This window comes from Narcine bancroftii, chromosome 5 (assembly GCF_036971445.1).
Source record: "Narcine bancroftii isolate sNarBan1 chromosome 5, sNarBan1.hap1, whole genome shotgun sequence".
Classification (NCBI taxonomy): Eukaryota; Metazoa; Chordata; class Chondrichthyes; order Torpediniformes; family Narcinidae; genus Narcine; species Narcine bancroftii.
The window spans coordinates 28,644,222-28,662,571 of record NC_091473.1 but is presented as its reverse complement, the minus strand read 5'-3'; the positions used below and the strand labels follow the sequence as shown (position 1 = coordinate 28,662,571).

At 40.1% G+C, this 18,350-nt stretch overlaps 1 protein-coding gene across 7 annotated transcripts in view; it reads right to left on the bottom strand.

Moving 5' to 3' along the window:
- shq1 (SHQ1, H/ACA ribonucleoprotein assembly factor) overlaps window positions 1-18,350 on the bottom strand; it is a 147,635-nt gene that overhangs the window by 51,273 nt on the left and 78,012 nt on the right. For all 7 annotated transcript variants that reach the window (XM_069937027.1, XM_069937024.1, XM_069937025.1 and 4 more), the window contains one exon: window positions 15,939-16,062. In XM_069937027.1, the coding sequence (XP_069793128.1) occupies window positions 15,939-16,062 (124 nt within the window). The remainder of the gene's footprint in view (window positions 1-15,938; window positions 16,063-18,350) is intronic.

Genomic DNA, 18,350 nt, shown 5'->3' with positions numbered 1-18,350 from the left:
GTGTTCAAAAGCCTGGCAGTGGACCCAAAGAACAGCATCATGAAATAACATTCACTTAAGATTCAGTATTTTCATTTTACCCAATTAATCATTTTTAAGGTAACAAGGAATTTGCAATAAATAAACAAAGGCAGAAATTTACTTTGACGTTGGATCTTTACAAGACTTTCTTACAAAATTATGTAAACACTGTTACTAAAAAGACAGAAACAGATTTCATGCAGTGGATCACAACACAAATTAGGTGTGATATGGTAAAATGTTTATAACGACGTTGCCATGGTTGTTCAGTTATCTAAGGAAAAGCCGAAGAGGAGGAAAATGTAGATTTATTTTTGACTTTTACAAAGTCCAAGTAAATGAGCTCTCACTGCAAGTGCAGTTCAGACACAGTTCAGATCTCCAGCACAAATTACTATTTTTTTTTCTTGCCCACATGATTACACTCCTTTGAAAATATATCTCTGAAACACTTATACACCTATACTGTTATTGGTAATAATCATACAAACATTATAGATTTTTCAGTAGCCCAGGGAAATGGTTTCATGAATACCTATTTTGCTGGGACAAAGTTATTCATGTTCTTTGTCTTCAGGACTTTATCAATTGCTATATAATTCCTCAATAGGTATGCCTTAATTTTTTCTTAATTGGTAGCAGTTTGAGAAGCTGTTTCAACATCCTTTTCAATAGGGGTGGAGTGCTGCCGGAGCTCACAGGAGCGCTGCTTTGGCATCTCAGGGGGCAGCTCCGGCATCTCCCTGTCGCCGTTTTTGGTGAGCTCCTGCACTGAAAAAAAAAATCAGCACTGCACCACTGCTTTTCAATTGTTCTTATGCTGTGCACTTCTCTGTGAAGCTGCAAATGCAATTTACTAATCTCAACTCAGCAGTTCAAATCAGTTCATTTTGCAGCGCGTATAATTGAGACAATTGTACAGTTCTCAGTACATTTGTGTCATTGTGGTGACGGGTTTGGATTGCGAGGTTTCCTGGCTCAACAAAATAAGGACATTGGTAGGAGATTCAGCAGAAAACTAATCCCATTAGAAACCTGCAAGAAGTTTGGAAATTACTACGATTTTAATTATTTTAGGAGAAAAGTTTTGGAAATTTAAGTCATGCTTGAAACAAAAAGCATTTGCCATGTAAAAATTTGCCAATTCATAAAATGTCAGTGAGAACCCGAAACAGGAAATTAGGCCTTAAAAACTAACCAGTAACTTATCCTCAATTCAGGACAGAATATTATCAAGAGCTCTAGGTGGGAGTTATTTTGTTTAATAATCTCAAGTGGCACATAATTGAAGTCCAGAAATGCCACATTTTGCAGTCGCAGCCTCAAATATTTAAACACACTTGTCAAATTTGATGTTGCCTTCATTAATTCTCCATGATTTACTATTTCTAATGTGCCCCGTTAGCACTTTGCCAATAAAGGGTATTCCATACCAATGAAGTCTGCAGTTCCCCCATTTTTCTTTTTGTTTCTCCTTTCAGAATAAATTAGATGACATTTGCTACATTTCAGTCAGTGGGAATTTTTCTAAATTCCAAATGCTGAGAAATGACAAGCAGTGCATCTAATCATCTCCACTGTTACCATTTTCAGCGATAAGAACAAAGGAAATAGGAGTAGGCCATCCAGCCTGCTCGCCATTCATGGGTGATCTGATGATAGGGTCACCTCCACCTACCTATCTTTTAACCCATATCCCTTATTACATAAAAATCTATCCAACCTGGTCTGAATTTCATTGAGGTAGTCCCACACTGTGTCAATGGGCAACAAATTCCATAGATTCACTACCCTCTGGGAAAGCAGTTCCTCCTCATCTCCGTTTTAAATCTACTACCCTGGATCTTGAGGTTATGTCCGCTAGTTCTCATCTCCCCCACAAATAGGGACAACTTACCTACCTCTTATCTTATTTATGCCTTTCATTATTTTATATGTTTCTGTAAGAACCCCTCTCATTTTTCTAAATTCATGTGAGTAAAGCCCGAGACAACTAAACTCTCCTCATAGGCTAACCCACTCATCTCTGAAATCAACCTGGTGAATGTCTGCACTGCCTCCAATGCCAGTACATCCTTCTTCATGAATGGATGCAGAACTCCAGATGTGGCCTCACCAGCACCCCATACTGGTGCAGCCAGGTCACATCTAGGGTATGACAGGATTGTCACATGCCATGAGCACCTCTGAGCAGTTTATGCCCCCGATGGTCTCCTTCACTGCCCCATGCTCCCGGTGGTCCCTGCACCTCCCCCGGTGAATAGAAGTGGTGCTTTGAAGGGGACACGATTAGCATAAACGGAAGCCTGATTTGTCTAGACTGAATCTGATTCCCCCTTCTCCCCGGCCAACACCATCCCCCCCCTTCCCCATTGATGTACAAAGAACACACACCTCTTTCTTCTCCACTTGTCCTCCCATTTGCTCTCAACTTATTAAAAGGCCAAAGCCAAATACAACATGGCAGGCACCAAGGCCAGCTCTCACGAGACCTCCATGTTGCCATTTTAACTTGTGGAATGTAAAAGTTTGGCTACCCCTACCATAGGTGCTATTTTCCATAGATATGCCCCTCGTTGCAGCATAACTTCCCTGCTCCTAAATTTAATCCTTCTACCAATGAGGACCAACAATCCATTTGTCTTCTTGATAGCCTGTTGCTCCAACAAACCAACCTTTTGCAATTCATACACAAGTACTCCCAAATCCTTCAAAGTGGCAGCATGCTACAATCGCTTTCCATTTAAATAATACCCTAATCTTTCATTTTTCCTTCTAAAGTGGATAACCTCACATTTAACAACATTGTATGTCATCAGCCAGACCCTTGCCCATTCACTTACCTATCTAAAGTTCTCTGCCGATTCTCCATATCATCTGCAAAATGTGCTTTTCCATTCAATTCAGTCTCATTAACAAACTTAGACACATTTCAATCTGTTCCAGATCAATAATATATGTCGTGAACAATTGTGGGCGCCGCACTGATCCCCGCAGCACCCTCCCTGCTCACCACTGATTGCAAACCTAAAAAACACAAACTCTCTACTTTCTATTGGTCAACGAATCCTCTATCCATGCTAATGCACCACCCTCGATGCATCCTTACCTTATGTAGAAGTATTTTACGTGGCAGATTCTTGAATGCCTTCTGAAGAAGAACAAAGTCCTTCTGCTTCCCTCTATCTACAGCGCTCTTTATAACCCTCGAAGAACTTCAGTAAGTTTGTCAAACACAGGACCTGCCTTTGCTGAATCCACGCTGCATCTGCGTGATGGATCCATTTCGCTCCAGGTGCCTCGCTATTTCTTCTTTAATGATAGCTTCAACAATTTCCCAATCACAAATGTTAAACAAACTGGACTATAGTTTTGCCTATATCATTTTTAAAATAGTGGCATGAAATTTTCTGTCTTCCAATCCACCAGGACCTGTCGAGAGAATTTGCTATGTCTTTCAGTACCCTGGGATGCATTGTATCAGGACCAGGGGACTTATCTATCTTTAGACCCACACGTGAGCTCAGTATTACTTCTTTAGTGATAGCTTTTGCATCCTGATGCTCACCTCCCATCGCATCCAAAACATCTGTCTTTAGCATGGAAGACATGTTCTCCATTGTGAAGACCGACACAAAGCCTCAACCATTTCCTCATTACCCAATATCAAATCCCACTTATCATCCTTCAAGGAACCAACCTTCACTTTAGCCACGCTTTTGTACTTTTTATAATTATAAAAACTTTTACTGTGTTTTTATATTTTGTGCGAATATTTTTTTCATAATCAACCTTCCCTCTCTTTATTTCTCTTTTCATGATTCCTTGTCACTTTTTAAAGTTTTCCCAATCCTCTCGTATCCCTTTGCACTTGGAGCCTTTCTACGCAGTAGCTCTTAACACCTTCCTTTATTTCCTTAGCTATGCAAGACATCAGATCTGAGGGGGTTATTGGTTTTCATTCTCATCAGTTCACCAGCATTTTTTTTCTAAACTTGCACTCATTTTGTAATTAGTAATTTCTCCTGTCTCAGCCTGCAAGGGACATACATCAGCTCCTGCTAATTGTTTTGTTTTTACATACTACTGATGCTTTTACAATCAAAATTCATTTTTTTCCAGCAGTTTACTCTTATTCTACTTTTTTCCCTTTACCTCAATTCTGAAATTTTCTCAATCCTCAGACTTGTTTTTTTTTTAAACTATATACTAATTCTTTAAATGTTATCCACTGTCTTTTCACTGTCATATCTTTTAATGTTTCCTAATATACAGTGGACACCTTGCTTCTTATACTATCACTTTGCTAGATTTAGACCATCTTCCGATTGAACAAAAGCAATTGCAGCTTTAATATAGAATCATTATTATACTTTCCTGAAAGGTCTTTAACAAAACAAAATTATTAGTCACCCTTTCCCACTAAATGGTATTAAAATCAAGAGCACCTGTGGCCGAGTTGGTTTGGACACTACAGTGATTTTTATCATCATCATGTATGCACCATGAATTAATCTTCGACAGTGCTTTTGGATTGCCCCAACTCGACGTAGACTGAAGTTTCCAATCATTATTGCAACATCTTTGCTACTCGCACCTCTATTTTTCCAATTTATATGATTCCTTCATCTTTTGGGTCAATTCTCACTTTTTCTGCATACTTTTGCTTCGTTGGTCAGCCTCTTGACCTGAATTTATGATCTTTTCTCTTGGCTCCATTGAGGTTATTCTTCATTATCATGGTTATTCCACCCCCCCCCCCCCCCCTCCGCCCTTGCTTTTCCTCTTTGCCAAGTTCTTCAAAAAACTACATTTCCTGGAACATTTTGCTCTCATTGTTGCTCACTTTGCCATCACACCTCTGTATTGGCTGTGAGATTCCACCTATCAATTTCTATTTGCATCATTACCTGTCTATTATGCAATGAATCCACATGCATTCAAACAAAGAGCTTTCCAATTTTTCCTTTTATTTACCATTCTCTTGACTCTAGTTGGTGATAACTTTTATGATGCTCTGTACCCTCCTGACAAACTTTGGTCAGCATTATACATTTCCCCAACCTACATTATTACCATGTTTTTTATTTAGAATTGTACAAGTTTTTCCTCACCTGAATCTACTGTCACCCCAACAATTTAGATCTGCAGCAAAACACCGTGGTTGAAGTAAAAACACAAAGCAAGAGAAATTCAGCAGGTCAAACAGTGTCCTCTATGTAGCAAAGATAAAAATACATAACTGATATTTCAGCCTTGAACCGTTTATCAGGGGAAGTTCTTCTTATCTTAATGGATCAAATGCAGAGCAGGATCTATTCAAGTGAAGACCATCTCAAGACTGCAACTCCCACTTTCCCCAATAGTTGTGTCAGTGCTCACGAACCAAAATACATTTCTCCCACACCAGTGTCCGAGCCATCCATTCAAAGCTTGGTCTTCGTCAACTCGATGTCAATTTTCATGTGGTGCTGGTTGCTATCCAGAGATAATTAACTCTGCAGTTCTGCTTTTTAGTTTGGATATAAATTGTTCATACACCTTCAAGGGAACTTCTGCCTTTGTCCTTCCATGTTGATTCCCACATGGACCAAGACAACTCGACACCTTTCTTTCAATTCCACTTTCTCTAGCCCTGAAAAGATTCCCTTAATCCTGGTATTGGGCATCATCGAGGCCATTTCATGATTTATACTGTCTCCTGTCACTTCCACAACTTGCATGATCCCCACGTACCAGGTGTTATCACTTTGTTCATTCCTACTTCAGTTTTTTCTCCTGTCTACACAGCTGCAAAACTTTATTCCCAGTCATACAAATGCAAGTGCTGAGGCTTCTGCATCATGACTACACAGATTCCCACTATCTGCCTTATATGTAGTCAAAATCTCATCTCCCATAACACCAACCAATTCAGCAATATTTAATCCAAAAGCTGTAACTACTTCTAGGAACAAATCAGCCAGATATCTTGGCATTTATGATGCATTGCATTGTCTGAATCTCAGATCCAGCTCCAAGTTAACCAAAATTATTTGAACTGTATGTACTCACCACAGATATAAGTGGTTTTCATCAGCTCCTACCTACCACAGCTGCAATAATGATGCTGTTGTGCCTGAATTAATTTATTTACTGCATAATTAACAAATAAGGCAGCTACTTGTTACAGTAAAATCCCCATTATCTGGCATTCAATCAACCGGAAACTCAAACAACTGGCAAAAAAGTGAAGGAAATAACTAAAAAAAGAATAAATAAAGTTTTAACAACACTTTAAATAAAAGTTTAAAATTGTAAAAGTAAATGTTCTCTGAAGCAACAAACAACCCCTTGTGAACAAATATAAAGTTGTTTGAATAAAATGGCAGCAGCCAGGATGAAGAGCTGGTCGATGCTACTCACTGCTGAGGTGACTCTCCCAAAGCGTCTCCCTATTCCTGAGTAGTGATAGTCATTAACTTTATTAGTAAGTAATAAGTATATTAGTAAAACTTTATCTGTAAACTTGGGTTAATTAAGACAGTGGCAGGGTTAATGTAGCAGCTAGCTCCATGCTGTTAAGTGCTCATGAATGGGGTTTCAATATAAAGGTGCGCCAAAGGGCTGACCAGGACCCTGGCATGGAGAGGAGTCAGATTGAGCAGAGGTTCTGACTGGGACACTTGCATGGAGGTGAGTTGGGTCGGGCCAAGGGCCTGGCCAGAACACTTGTGGAGGTGAGTCATGTTGGACCGAGGGACTGACCAGGTCAACAGGAGGAAAAACTAGTCAATGCCACTCACTGGTGGGTGACTCCCCCCAAGAATGAGTCTATACCTTTATTAGTATTAAGTATATTAGTAAAGCTTTATCTGTAAACCAGGGGGGGGGGGTGGGGGCGGTTAATTATAACTGCGACTAGGTTAGTGTTGCGGTTAGCACAACACTGTTCCAGCGCCCGGGGTTCAAATTTAAATTTTGTAAGTTACAGGAATTACTTGATTATAATGAACTTTACAAAATTAAAGAATACAACAATGATTTTTTTTTTGCAAATTACTTTACATTTTGCACTGTCTTTTAAATGGTGTATTCTTAATACAGGTGTATTAATTAGGCATTGTAAGAGTGAATCTCAGTCAACTTAGAAAATTTGCATTTCCAGCATGGCAAATCCCCATAGATGCTGGATAATGGGGATTTTACTGTAATTATACTTTAGCCTGGTTACTATCTAATTTCAATATACCAATTTTAATTAACTGTAAGCCAATCTCTAAATTAGAGAAACAAAAATGCAATCTCAGATTACCTCCGACACGATCAGATAAATTGACTGAATTAAAAATAAGATATTTTTAACCCAATAAAAAAATCTTAAATATGAAGCTACCTTTGTCCTTGCGTCTTGCTCAAAAGTCTACACTTTACTGACACTCCACTCATTTTAAAAATAAAACAAAGCACCCATTTCAAAACAACTAATACTGATTTAGGAAAAGGAGTTCATCAAATTGAGACCATCATAAATAAATAAAACATGCATGCTTTCATTCCATGCTTTCCAAGCTTCAGTTCAGCTGATGCCAGAGGAATTCTTTTTCTTTACTAAGTATTGTATAAATGAGTGGATTCCGTTATAATTCAGTATGATCCATAGTTCAGAGCACAAATCCACATATGTTATCGAGTCTGAGAAACTACAAGAGATACGGAATTGCCTCAGCAGAGGGAGCTATCATCATTCAGTACAAGTACCTTGTCAGTATTGCGCACAAAATTGAATGGATGACTCAGAGACTCATGAGAGAGAGAAAAATACAAGGTGATCAAAGAAAATATCCAACTGTGAAATTCAGTTTTGTGAACAAGATTTTGCCTCTGGCCCACAGCACAATTTTTGAAAGAATCCCAAAACAAAGTCACACATACTAACAATGTGGCAATGATACCAAATACAAGATATGTAAAATACGCACATTTGATTTTCAGATTTATTGTCAGACTACATACATGACATCACATACAACGCTGAGATTTTTTTCCCCTGCAAGAGGCAGAATTACCACTTTCTGGTAGTACAGGAAAAATCTGTACATAGCGTATTCATGTCAACACAGAGAGAATTTTAAAAAGTGCACAAGTACGGATCCTTAAATGAGTCTCTGATATGTTTGTTGCTGTGGAGTCTGATGGTGGAGGGGTAGCAACTGTTCCTGAACCTGGTGGTGGAAGTCTTGTGGCACCCATACAGATACCCCTTTCCTGATGGCAGCACGAGAACAGAGCATGTGCTGGATGGTGTGGATCTGTGATGATTGCTGCTGCTCTCTTACAGTAGCGATCCCTGTAGGTGTACTCAAAAGTGGTGAGGGTTTTTTTTTGTAATGTCCTGGGCTGTGTTCACTTCCTTTTGAACACTTTACACTCAGGGATATTGGTGTCCCCATACCAGACTGTGATGCAGCCGGTCAGCACACTTTCCACCACACCTCTGAGTAAATTTGGAAAGTTTTCTGATATCTTCCACAAACTCCAGAGGAAGTAGAGGCATTGACATGCTTTTTTTTTTACAATCCTATTAACGTGTTGGGCCCAGGAAGGATCCTCTGATATAGTGATTCCCAAGAAATTTGCTCACCCTCTCCACCTTTGATCATTGGATTGTATACCGCTGGCTTTCCGATCTTGAGTCAATAATCAGCTCCCTAGTTTTGGTAACACTTAGTGCAAGGTTTTTGTTGGTGCACCATTCAGTCAAGTTTTCAATCTCCCTCCAGTATGCTGACTCATCACTTTTCTTTATAGAACCCACAACCGTGGGTTTCCAGCATTCGACACCATGAGCAGGAAAGGGCTTTGGCAAATACTAGAGCGCATCGGATGCCCCCCAAAGTTCCTCAACATGATTATCCAACTGCACGAAAACCAACAAGGTCGGGTCAGATACAGCAATGAGCTCTCTGAACCCTTCTCCATTAACAATGGCGTGAAGCAAGGCTGTGTTCTCGCACCAACCCTCTTTTCAATCCTCTTCAGCATGATGCTGAACCAAGCCATGAAAGACCTCAACAATGAAGACGCTGTTTACATCCGGTACCGCACGGATGGCAGTCTCTTCAATCTGAGGCGCCTGCAAGCTCACCCCAAGACACAAGAGAAACTTGTCCATGAACTACTCTTTGCAGACGATGCCGCTTTAGTTGCCCATTCAGAGCCAGCTCTTCAGCGCTTGACGTCCTGTTTTGCGGAAACTGCCAAAATGTTTGGCCTGGAAGTCAGCCTGAAGAAAACTGAGGTCCTCCATCAGCCAGCTCCCCACCATGACTACCAGCCCCCCCACATCTCCATCGGGCACACAAAACTCAAAACGGTCAACCAGTTTACCTATCTCGGCTGCACCATTTCATCAGATGCAAGGATCGACAACGAGATAGACAACAGACTCGCCAAGGCAAATAGCGCCTTTGGAAGACTACACAAAAGAGTCTGGAAAAACAACCAACTGAAAAACCTCACAAAGATAAGCGTATACAGAGCCGTTGTCATACCCACCCTCCTGTTCGGCTCCGAATCATGGGTCCTCTACCGGCATCACCTACGGCTCCTAGAACGCTTCCACCAGCGTTGTCTCCGCTCCATCCTCAACATTCATTGGAGCGCTTTCATCCCTAACGTCGAAGTACTCGAGATGGCAGAGGTCGACAGCATCGAGTCCACGCTGCTGAAGATCCAGCTGCGCTGGGTGGGTCACGTCTCCAGAATGGAGGACCATCGCCTTCCCAAGATCGTGTTATATGGCGAGCTCTCCACTGGCCACCGTGACAGAGGTGCACCAAAGAAAAGGTACAAGGACTGCCTAAAGAAATCTCTTGGTGCCTGCCACATTGACCACCGCCAGTGGGCTGATATCGCCTCAAACCGTGCATCTTGGCACCTCACAGTTTGGCAGACAGCAACCTCCTTTGAATAAGACCGCAGAGCCCACCTCAATGACAAAAGGCAAAGGAGGAAAAACCCAACACTCAACCCCAACCAACCAATTTTCCCCTGCAACCGCTGCAACCGTGTCTGCCTGTCCCGCATCAGACTTGTCAGCCACAAACGAGCCTGCAGCTGACGTGGACATTTACCCCCTCCATAAATCTTCGTCCGCGAAGCCAAGCCAAAGAGAAGAGGTATTGTTACAAGCCCAGAGGACCCCAAAACCCAGCAGCAATAGATATTCACTAAGACAAATGGTTACTTAAACAAAAGTTGTTTTTAATTATCTTTAAGCATGAAAACAGAATCACACTTTAACTTATCACTATTGACTTAACTAACCTAACAACCCTTCTAATTCTAAGTGCACGTGTATGTAATGTGTGTGTAAGTTCAGAAAAAGGTCTTTGATTTTCACTCCTCCAAGTTCACTGGTTGCAGGCAATTCTTATACTGTGCACAGAATTTAACATTTATAAAGTTCACCCGGCTTTGGTGCTTGAAAGGTAAATGGTTATCGCTCAGGAAGGTTCTTGTTGGTTTTCAGAGAGAGATTTGTTGTTCTAGGACAGCCACAACTGATTTACTTCCATCAGTCACTTCAGCGTCTTGCTGACAAGGGTTCTCCAGCTGATAACCTTCTTTTTTCAGGTCACCACAGAGTGCCTTCTTGTTTCTCTTATTCTAAGTGAAACATTATACAGCCAGTGCTCACCTCTTGCATGAACCACAAGGGCTTTGACCAGGCTGAACTAAGTACTCACAACCAGTCTTCCAAATGGGGTTTTCCACAAGTTTGCCAACTTGTCCTGTTCCAGTCCCAGCTGCTGCTGCTGACTGTAAAACTGATCTCGGTGTCTCTCTCTCTCTCTCTCTCTCTCTCACACACACACACACACACACAGAAAGTCTGTTTTACTCTTACTGCTTGCAAAACCACATGATCCTTCTAGAACAGCAAGTTCCACTCCAGACAGAATGTGGCTCCAACAAGCTCTTTCATCTGTTGCCTTTTTGTAAACAACAATCTATTAGTGAAGTATCTTGGACACTCTCCAAAGCTTTTGAAAAGACTGTTGTCCCTAACATGTCTAGCATGAGCAGGGCTCCAGTATTTTAAGTAAGATCTGTTTTAAAGTGTTTGTATGTTACCTATACTAAAAACCCTGCCCCAATTTATCTCCCAAAAACATGTCTATATTCTGTCACAGTATCATCAGCAAATTTGTAGATGGTGTTATTGCCATACCGAGCCACAGAGTCATAGGTGTAAAGTGAGTAGAGCAGGGGGCTAAGATTACAGCCCTGAAGTGCTCCAGTTGTGGAGATGTTCTAATCAATCCTCACAAATTGTGGTCTGGAGTTGAGGAAATCCATGATGCAATTACACAATGGGGTGTTGAGTCCCAGGTCTTGGAGTTTGCTGATCAGTTTTGAGAGGATGATGGTGTTAAATGCCCAACTGTAGTCAATAAAGAGCAGCCTGATGAATGTATCTTGACTGTCGAGGTGTTCTAGAGTTTGTTAAATGGCATCCGCGTAGACCTGTTGCTACAATAGGCGCATGTTACTGCTCAGACAAAAGTTGATATGCTTCAACACCAGCCTTTAAAAACACTTCATTACTGTTGATGTTTCATTTCATGCTGCAATAATTATTTCACAGCTTAAATGCACAGGGTTTGTGGTTTTTATCTTGAAGGGATTTGGACAGACAGTTAATCAATCTGGGATCTCACTAGTTTCTAGAGGAATGTCAAGTGAATTATGGCTTTTCGTTAGACCCAATACCGTGGCATCATTTAATCACAAAGGAAAATACATAAATATCTTCATTCAATGAACAAAGATTCCCATCATTCAATATGGAGCTGGATTCATGTTATTAAAAGATCCTTGCAAACTATTTATAACTGGTTTGTACTCCAAAAACAATATATATTTAACATATTTAGTACAAAATATTCATAATCATAGGCAAAATAAAACCTCTTAGTTGATTTGAAATTGCAAACATTTATTTTATTAAAAACTAAATTTGTGGCTGTCTTGTTTATGGTATTTTTTTTGCTGACACAAACTTTAGTTTCTGCAACAATTAATTGAAAGCAACGCACCATCAATTTAAAATCAAGACTCTGTATATATGTGTCCATCATAATCTCAATATCCTTTTCAACAGGTTGATGAGCAAGTTCAATAGACTCATTTAATGATAATCAAGCAAAGCCACTGTTAGAAAAAACACTGCTTCTATCATCTTTCATCGTGTTTGGAACATTAGATTTCCAACATTGAATATCAAGCCAATGTTAATTATCATTAATTATCAATTATAATTATCAAGTGAATCAACGTGATCTGAGTTGATTCCAGACAATCAACTTAAACTCTCATCTCTAGCAACCTTCAATGCTATCAAAAAAATGTCAGGAAATCTGTGGAAAACACATTTTCGAGCTGCAGTGGGATGAACCAAGAGCCAGATCAAAGAATGGGTCTTCAGGGTTTATTTAATTGAGAGAGGGGGTGTTGAAGTTTCCTGGGGATAGACAAAACAGAAGATTTAACAGTTATGGTTTGAAGTGAAGGAGAATCACAAGATTGGAGCAAGCTGAGTAGGTAGTGGACGATAATCAAAAAAATGGTGCAACACAAGGTTGGAGCAGCCACTTCGGCTCATGTAATTGTTATTTTTTTAAATTTTATTTCTTGCACCATGAATCATATCAATAACAACATTCACAAATGGTCATCACTAATATACACAGTGACATTTCCTCTTTACCCCCCCTTCATCCCTTCCCCCTCCCCCCCCTCAAAAACCAATAAATAATAAAACACATAGAACAAAGAAATAACAAAAAGCAAAGAAGTCATGTCGTCCACTTTTACATATTTAAATCTTACCATGCTCATAATCATGTTGTTTTAAGAGATGGAGGAGGTCTGTGGTCGGCATTCTCTAACATATTTTATGTATGGTTCTCAAATTTGTTCGAATAATGTATACTTGTCTTTCAGATTGTATGTAATTTTTTCTAATGGAATACGCTTGTTCATTTCTGTTTACCACTGTTGTATTTTAAGGCTTTTCCATTTTCCAAGTTGTCATAATACATTTTTTTTGCTAGTGCTAGTGTTATCATAATAAATCTTATTTGGGCTCTGTCTAATTTTAGTCCCAATTTTTCTTCTCTCATATTATTTATTTATTTATTTGTCCATCTATTTATTTATTTCTGCATTTGTTTATTTATTTTTATTGTATATCTGAATACTTGTCCTGCATTTGTACTGTTTGTCTGTATGTGTGCTATGTCTGGCTATGTTTCTGCGTGTTTTGTACTGACGACCAGAGAACGCTGTTTCCTTGGGTTGTACCTGTGCAATCAGATGACAATAAACTTGACTTAACTTGATACTTTAAATAGTTAACTCTGAGGTGTTGAAGGGGTTCCAACATGAAGTTCAGAATTTATACGTGTTCTGGATAAACTGGTTTAAGGTAGTTAAAAGTGGAAAACCTGTTGAATAGTATCAAGATCAATAAAATAATTGATGTACAAGCTAATGACGATATGAAGAGGAATTGCAGCTGCGAAAAGGCTGTTTCCAGGTGTGAAGATAATAGCTAGCATTGCGTGTGATGGAGAGAATAGGATTTTTTAAGCTGCAGCACCTGGGTAGCCCTCCTGGACCCAGGTGCAATTAATGGGTCAAAGGTGCTAGAAGCACCTTTTAAGCTAGAGGGGGATGGACCTATTAAATACCAACCCGGCAATGATGCTGTAAGTGACTTGGCATGCCCCCCTTCAGGCTGTTAGTTGCACCCTGACCCCTCTCCTCTCACCCCCCCCCCCCCCATCCTGTGGCAGCGACCCCTCTCTCCCCCTGATCACGGCAGATACTTCAGCCAGGGTTTCCTTGTGATGCTAGCCTGCAAGTGTTGACATCTCATGAGTAACTGGGTCAAGCCACCGGTGGTTGAGACCTATGTAAGTTTAATAGGATTCCCTGACTACCTCCGAGGTAGGGCAAGGATCTGGTTGATTTTGGAGCATGCTGGGTCAGATCCTTTCAAGCTGCCTTGTGAGTGGGGCGAAACCGGGCAAATTGCCGGGTTATCCCCATTTTACAAGGCAGCTTGAAAATGCCTAATAAGGGTGTCTGGAGTTAAACCTAGTTCTGCCAAAAGAGTGATCATCTTAGCAAGCTGAAAAATTGAGACATTTTCCAATTCAGAATACAGAGTGATCTCACAAATATTATGAGCAGGGCTTGCTCTGGCCTCACATGCACAACAGTTCAGTGGCATAAGAGACTGAGCTTGCTCCACTGATAAGAGCTCATGTAATCCTTCAAAGCTGGTGGATGGAAACAAATCCTCATGTTGTACCAAGGCTCAATTCCAAACAGTGCTCCCCACCAGAGAGCATGGGTTACACCAAATCATTGGTATGGCACTCAAGTACTGTCAGAAAGACTATAGTCAGCAAGAGAGAGCAATGTTCAGGATGAGCCTGTGGACTCTGTTCTTCCTGCTGCTGCCTGGACGCCTCCTGCTGCTGCCTGGGCGCCCCCTGCTGCTGCCTGGACACCTCCTGGTGCCCCCTCCAGCTGCGAGCTCTCCAGAATGAAAAGTTACCCCGCAGTCACTTAGAATGGGACAATGCTTGGATTTTGGTTGTCAGGTGGTCGGTCACCAGAATTTGAGAATAGCTTTGTGGTTGAAATTAACTAGAATGGCTTTCATGATTACAATAACTAATGGAATGCAATGAAGATGATCCAAGATGTTGTCAGCACTCAGACAATATAGAGATCAGGAGACATGGTGGCGAGATAAAGCTAGGTATCTGCAGATGTTGTCTCAAAAGAGATTCAACAACACTAAGAAGCACCAACAAAACTCTGTTCTGAAGCAAATCTTTGTGGCATCTTTGAATTAACAAGCCAAAATATTTATTTCACACTTATAGACACGTCTTCCCTAGTTTCCTAACAGCAAGTTGGATTTGTCAGTTTCTGCGGGACTACAGGCATCTTCTGCCAAGAGGGAAAGGGCCATTCCCATGTCTTCTCCCCCATTTCATCCCCCCTATTAAGTCAGAGCAATCAGGGGTTGCGTTGAGCTGAACAGAGATGGTAACATTGAGCCAGCTCAATCATTCCCTCAACGAATTAGTGAGACCAGCTGGCGGGCTCTTTCCTCGCAGCTTGCTCTTTCAGAACAGCGGTTCCATGATTCTCTCCTGCGTACTGCTTTTGTCATTCCAAACTTACCAACTGTTCAGGTTATAAATAGTTCTCAGGAACTGAACCCTGTTGCCACCTGGGGACTTAATATATTTTGTTATCAGGAACATTTTTAATTTAACATTTCACACTGCTTTTAAATACCATAATAAATCTGAGGATTGGTGGTCAGAGCATCACTGCATAAAAAGGTTCTGTATTGAACCAAACCAGGGTAGTAAATTCTACAAATATTAAATGATGGAAAGCAAATAAAATTCTTCCCATAGAGTCAAGACAGAGCAATTAGTCAGGCCATAAGAAAGTAGGATGACCAAATTAGGTGACAACTTCAGAATACTATCGCTAAGATGAATTTGTAACAATGAAAATTTTATATAGATGTGCCTGCTAAATGTTTTGCAGCTGTAGTAATTGTCTACAAATCAATTCAAATTAATTGCTCATAACAATTCTCGTCCTACTTTGACTGTTGGAGGAAAACAGTTACAACTTACCACCCGAATTAATGAATTCTGATTGCTTGCTTCCCCTCCACCTCTCCACTTCCAATCCCCAATTCCCATCACCAGCTTCTTCACCTGAAGAATATAACTCATAAGAGTTCCATAACCAGAGTTTATTCTTCCTCCATGAGAATGATAAATTTATACTAAATTCAAGGTTTGTTTAATTTTATCAACAGTTCTTACCCAACTGAAGTATTAAGACAGCATCCTCGATAGATTTCAGAGCCAAGTGGAAATGTCTGTAAAAGGGATAACACAGAACTCTTCTGCTGAAGGATATGATGACTTCTTGAAGAGAATGGTAAGTCTGTTTGATGAACAAAAAAAATCATTGATGCTCACAATTATATTATTTCATGGCACCATACTTTATTAACATGAAAAATAAATGAATTTGTGAATATTAACTACAACTTTCACTCAATTGAAACTGGTAACAATTTCTTCCTGAAAAATTGAATGAAATGAAAGATCATATTTGTAATGAGAAACAGAGTGAAAATAGCTATTTAGCCAACCTCACAGGTACATTGAGATACATTTCCCATGGAAAAATACAAAATTACACAAATAGATATTGGCTCGCTGTTTTCCTGATGTGAGATTTCCAGAACTAGGATTTGATGTGAAATATCCAGAACAAGGATTCACAGTCTTTAAGGGTTGACCATTCAAGACAGAAACAAAAAGGAATTTCTAAACTCAGAGAGGAAGTTGTCTTGAGAATTCTCTACCCAAGAGGGGTCTTGAGGCTCAGTGGCTGAGTATATTCACAAAATAGATCCAGAGATAAGGTGTTAAAGGAATCAAGGGATAGTGGTTTCATGCAGAAAAATGTTACTGAGGTAAAAGATCAACTGTGATTTTACTGAATGGCAGGGATGGCACTGGGGGTTGAATGGCTAATAATTACTTTGATTTCCTGTTTTTGAAGCCCTTTGCTTCCTGGATGGTAAAGTGCAAGGACTGTTTTTTTTTTAATGTCTCTGATTGTCAGAATCTTATAAAAAATGTTTAAAGATTTTAAGAGCAAAAGGTTGTCTCATTCATTTCTAAGTTTGCAGGATATTTGTCAAAATGGATTGTTGAATGGCCATACCAAACAAACTCAAAATCTGTTTGAATTTCTGGTCTGTGGGAGGTTGGTGCAATATTACCTGGAGCAGTAATCTGTGCATTCCAAACAACATGAGGGTTTCTCTCTCTACATCTCTCACCTTCTGTCCTATATCCCATCCCCAGCTCCTTTCCTCCTAGGGCAACCTAAGCCCTTTCCCAGTCGTCTCGATAAAGGTTCCAGACCAGAAATGATGATTGACCATTTCCACTCATGGTTGCGGTCTGACCTGTCGAGTTCATCCAGCAATTCTTTGCCATGATACAAATTTTTGTTTAGCTACAAAGCAATAATGCATTACAGATTTAATGCATTATAGATTTAATGCATCCAAAGTTAAAAATCAAGCAAGGGATTGCTTGAGTGAATGGTTGTGATTTGGAACATTGGGGAAGCATCTGGTAAAATCTTAAAGTCAAACACAAGTGCACCTGCCACAGTCAAAACAGTCTGCCAGCAATCATTAAATATGGTCACACATGTAGAACCACTTGGGCAGTTCAAAAAGAGCTGGTAGCCTTGGAAATTAACCTCAGAAATAATGAGTAATATTGGGGGGGGGGGGGGGTGAGGAGGAAATTCCTGGGTGTTCAAGGGTTAATAAGCAAACCACTAAGCATGCAGCTGACGTGGACTTTTTACCCCCTCCATAAATCTTCGTCCGCGAAGCCAAGCCAAAGAAGCATGCAATTGATCAACTTCAACAGCTCAGCCAAAAGAACAGATCCAATTGCCTCAAATTGCTCTGAGCAAAGTGGGTTCGCAATCCAAATGGAGAGGGGAGTTGTGGTTGCCCGGCAAGGGCCAAGGAGCAACTCGGGGGGGGGGGGGGGGGGAACATTTGGGGTTAAGGGAATTTTAGATGTGGGAATAGTGGAAATATTTTATGTTTTAGAAGTGTTGTCTTACAGTGTGTTCAAAAAAAGAAAACAGAAATAGACAAGGAGGAAAGGTCGTGATGAGGAAGCGGAAATGGTCAAAGTATGAAATGGCCATGTTGAACTATATGACTATAAATATTAACGGAATACATAACCAAATCAAAAGGAAGAGGCTGTTAAATTTACTGAAGAAAGAAAAAACTGATATAGCATTCGTGCAGGAAACACATCTAACTGAAGTGGAACACAAGAAATTAAGGAGAGACTGGGTAGGGCACGTAACGGCAGCATCATATAATTCAAAAGCCAGAGGAGTAGCTATATTAATCAATAAAAATGTACCAATCAAAATAGAGGAGGAAATAATAAATCCAGCAGAGAGGTATGTAATGATAAAGTGTCATATATATTCAGAATTTTGGAATTTGCTCAATGTATATGCACCTAATGAAGAGGATCAAAAATTTATGCAAGATATCTTTTTGAAGATTGCAGATACGCAGGGAAATATACTGATTGATAGGAGGGGACTTTAACCTTAATTTGGACTCAAAGATGGATAAAACTGGAAAAAAAGACTAGCAGAAAGAACAAAGT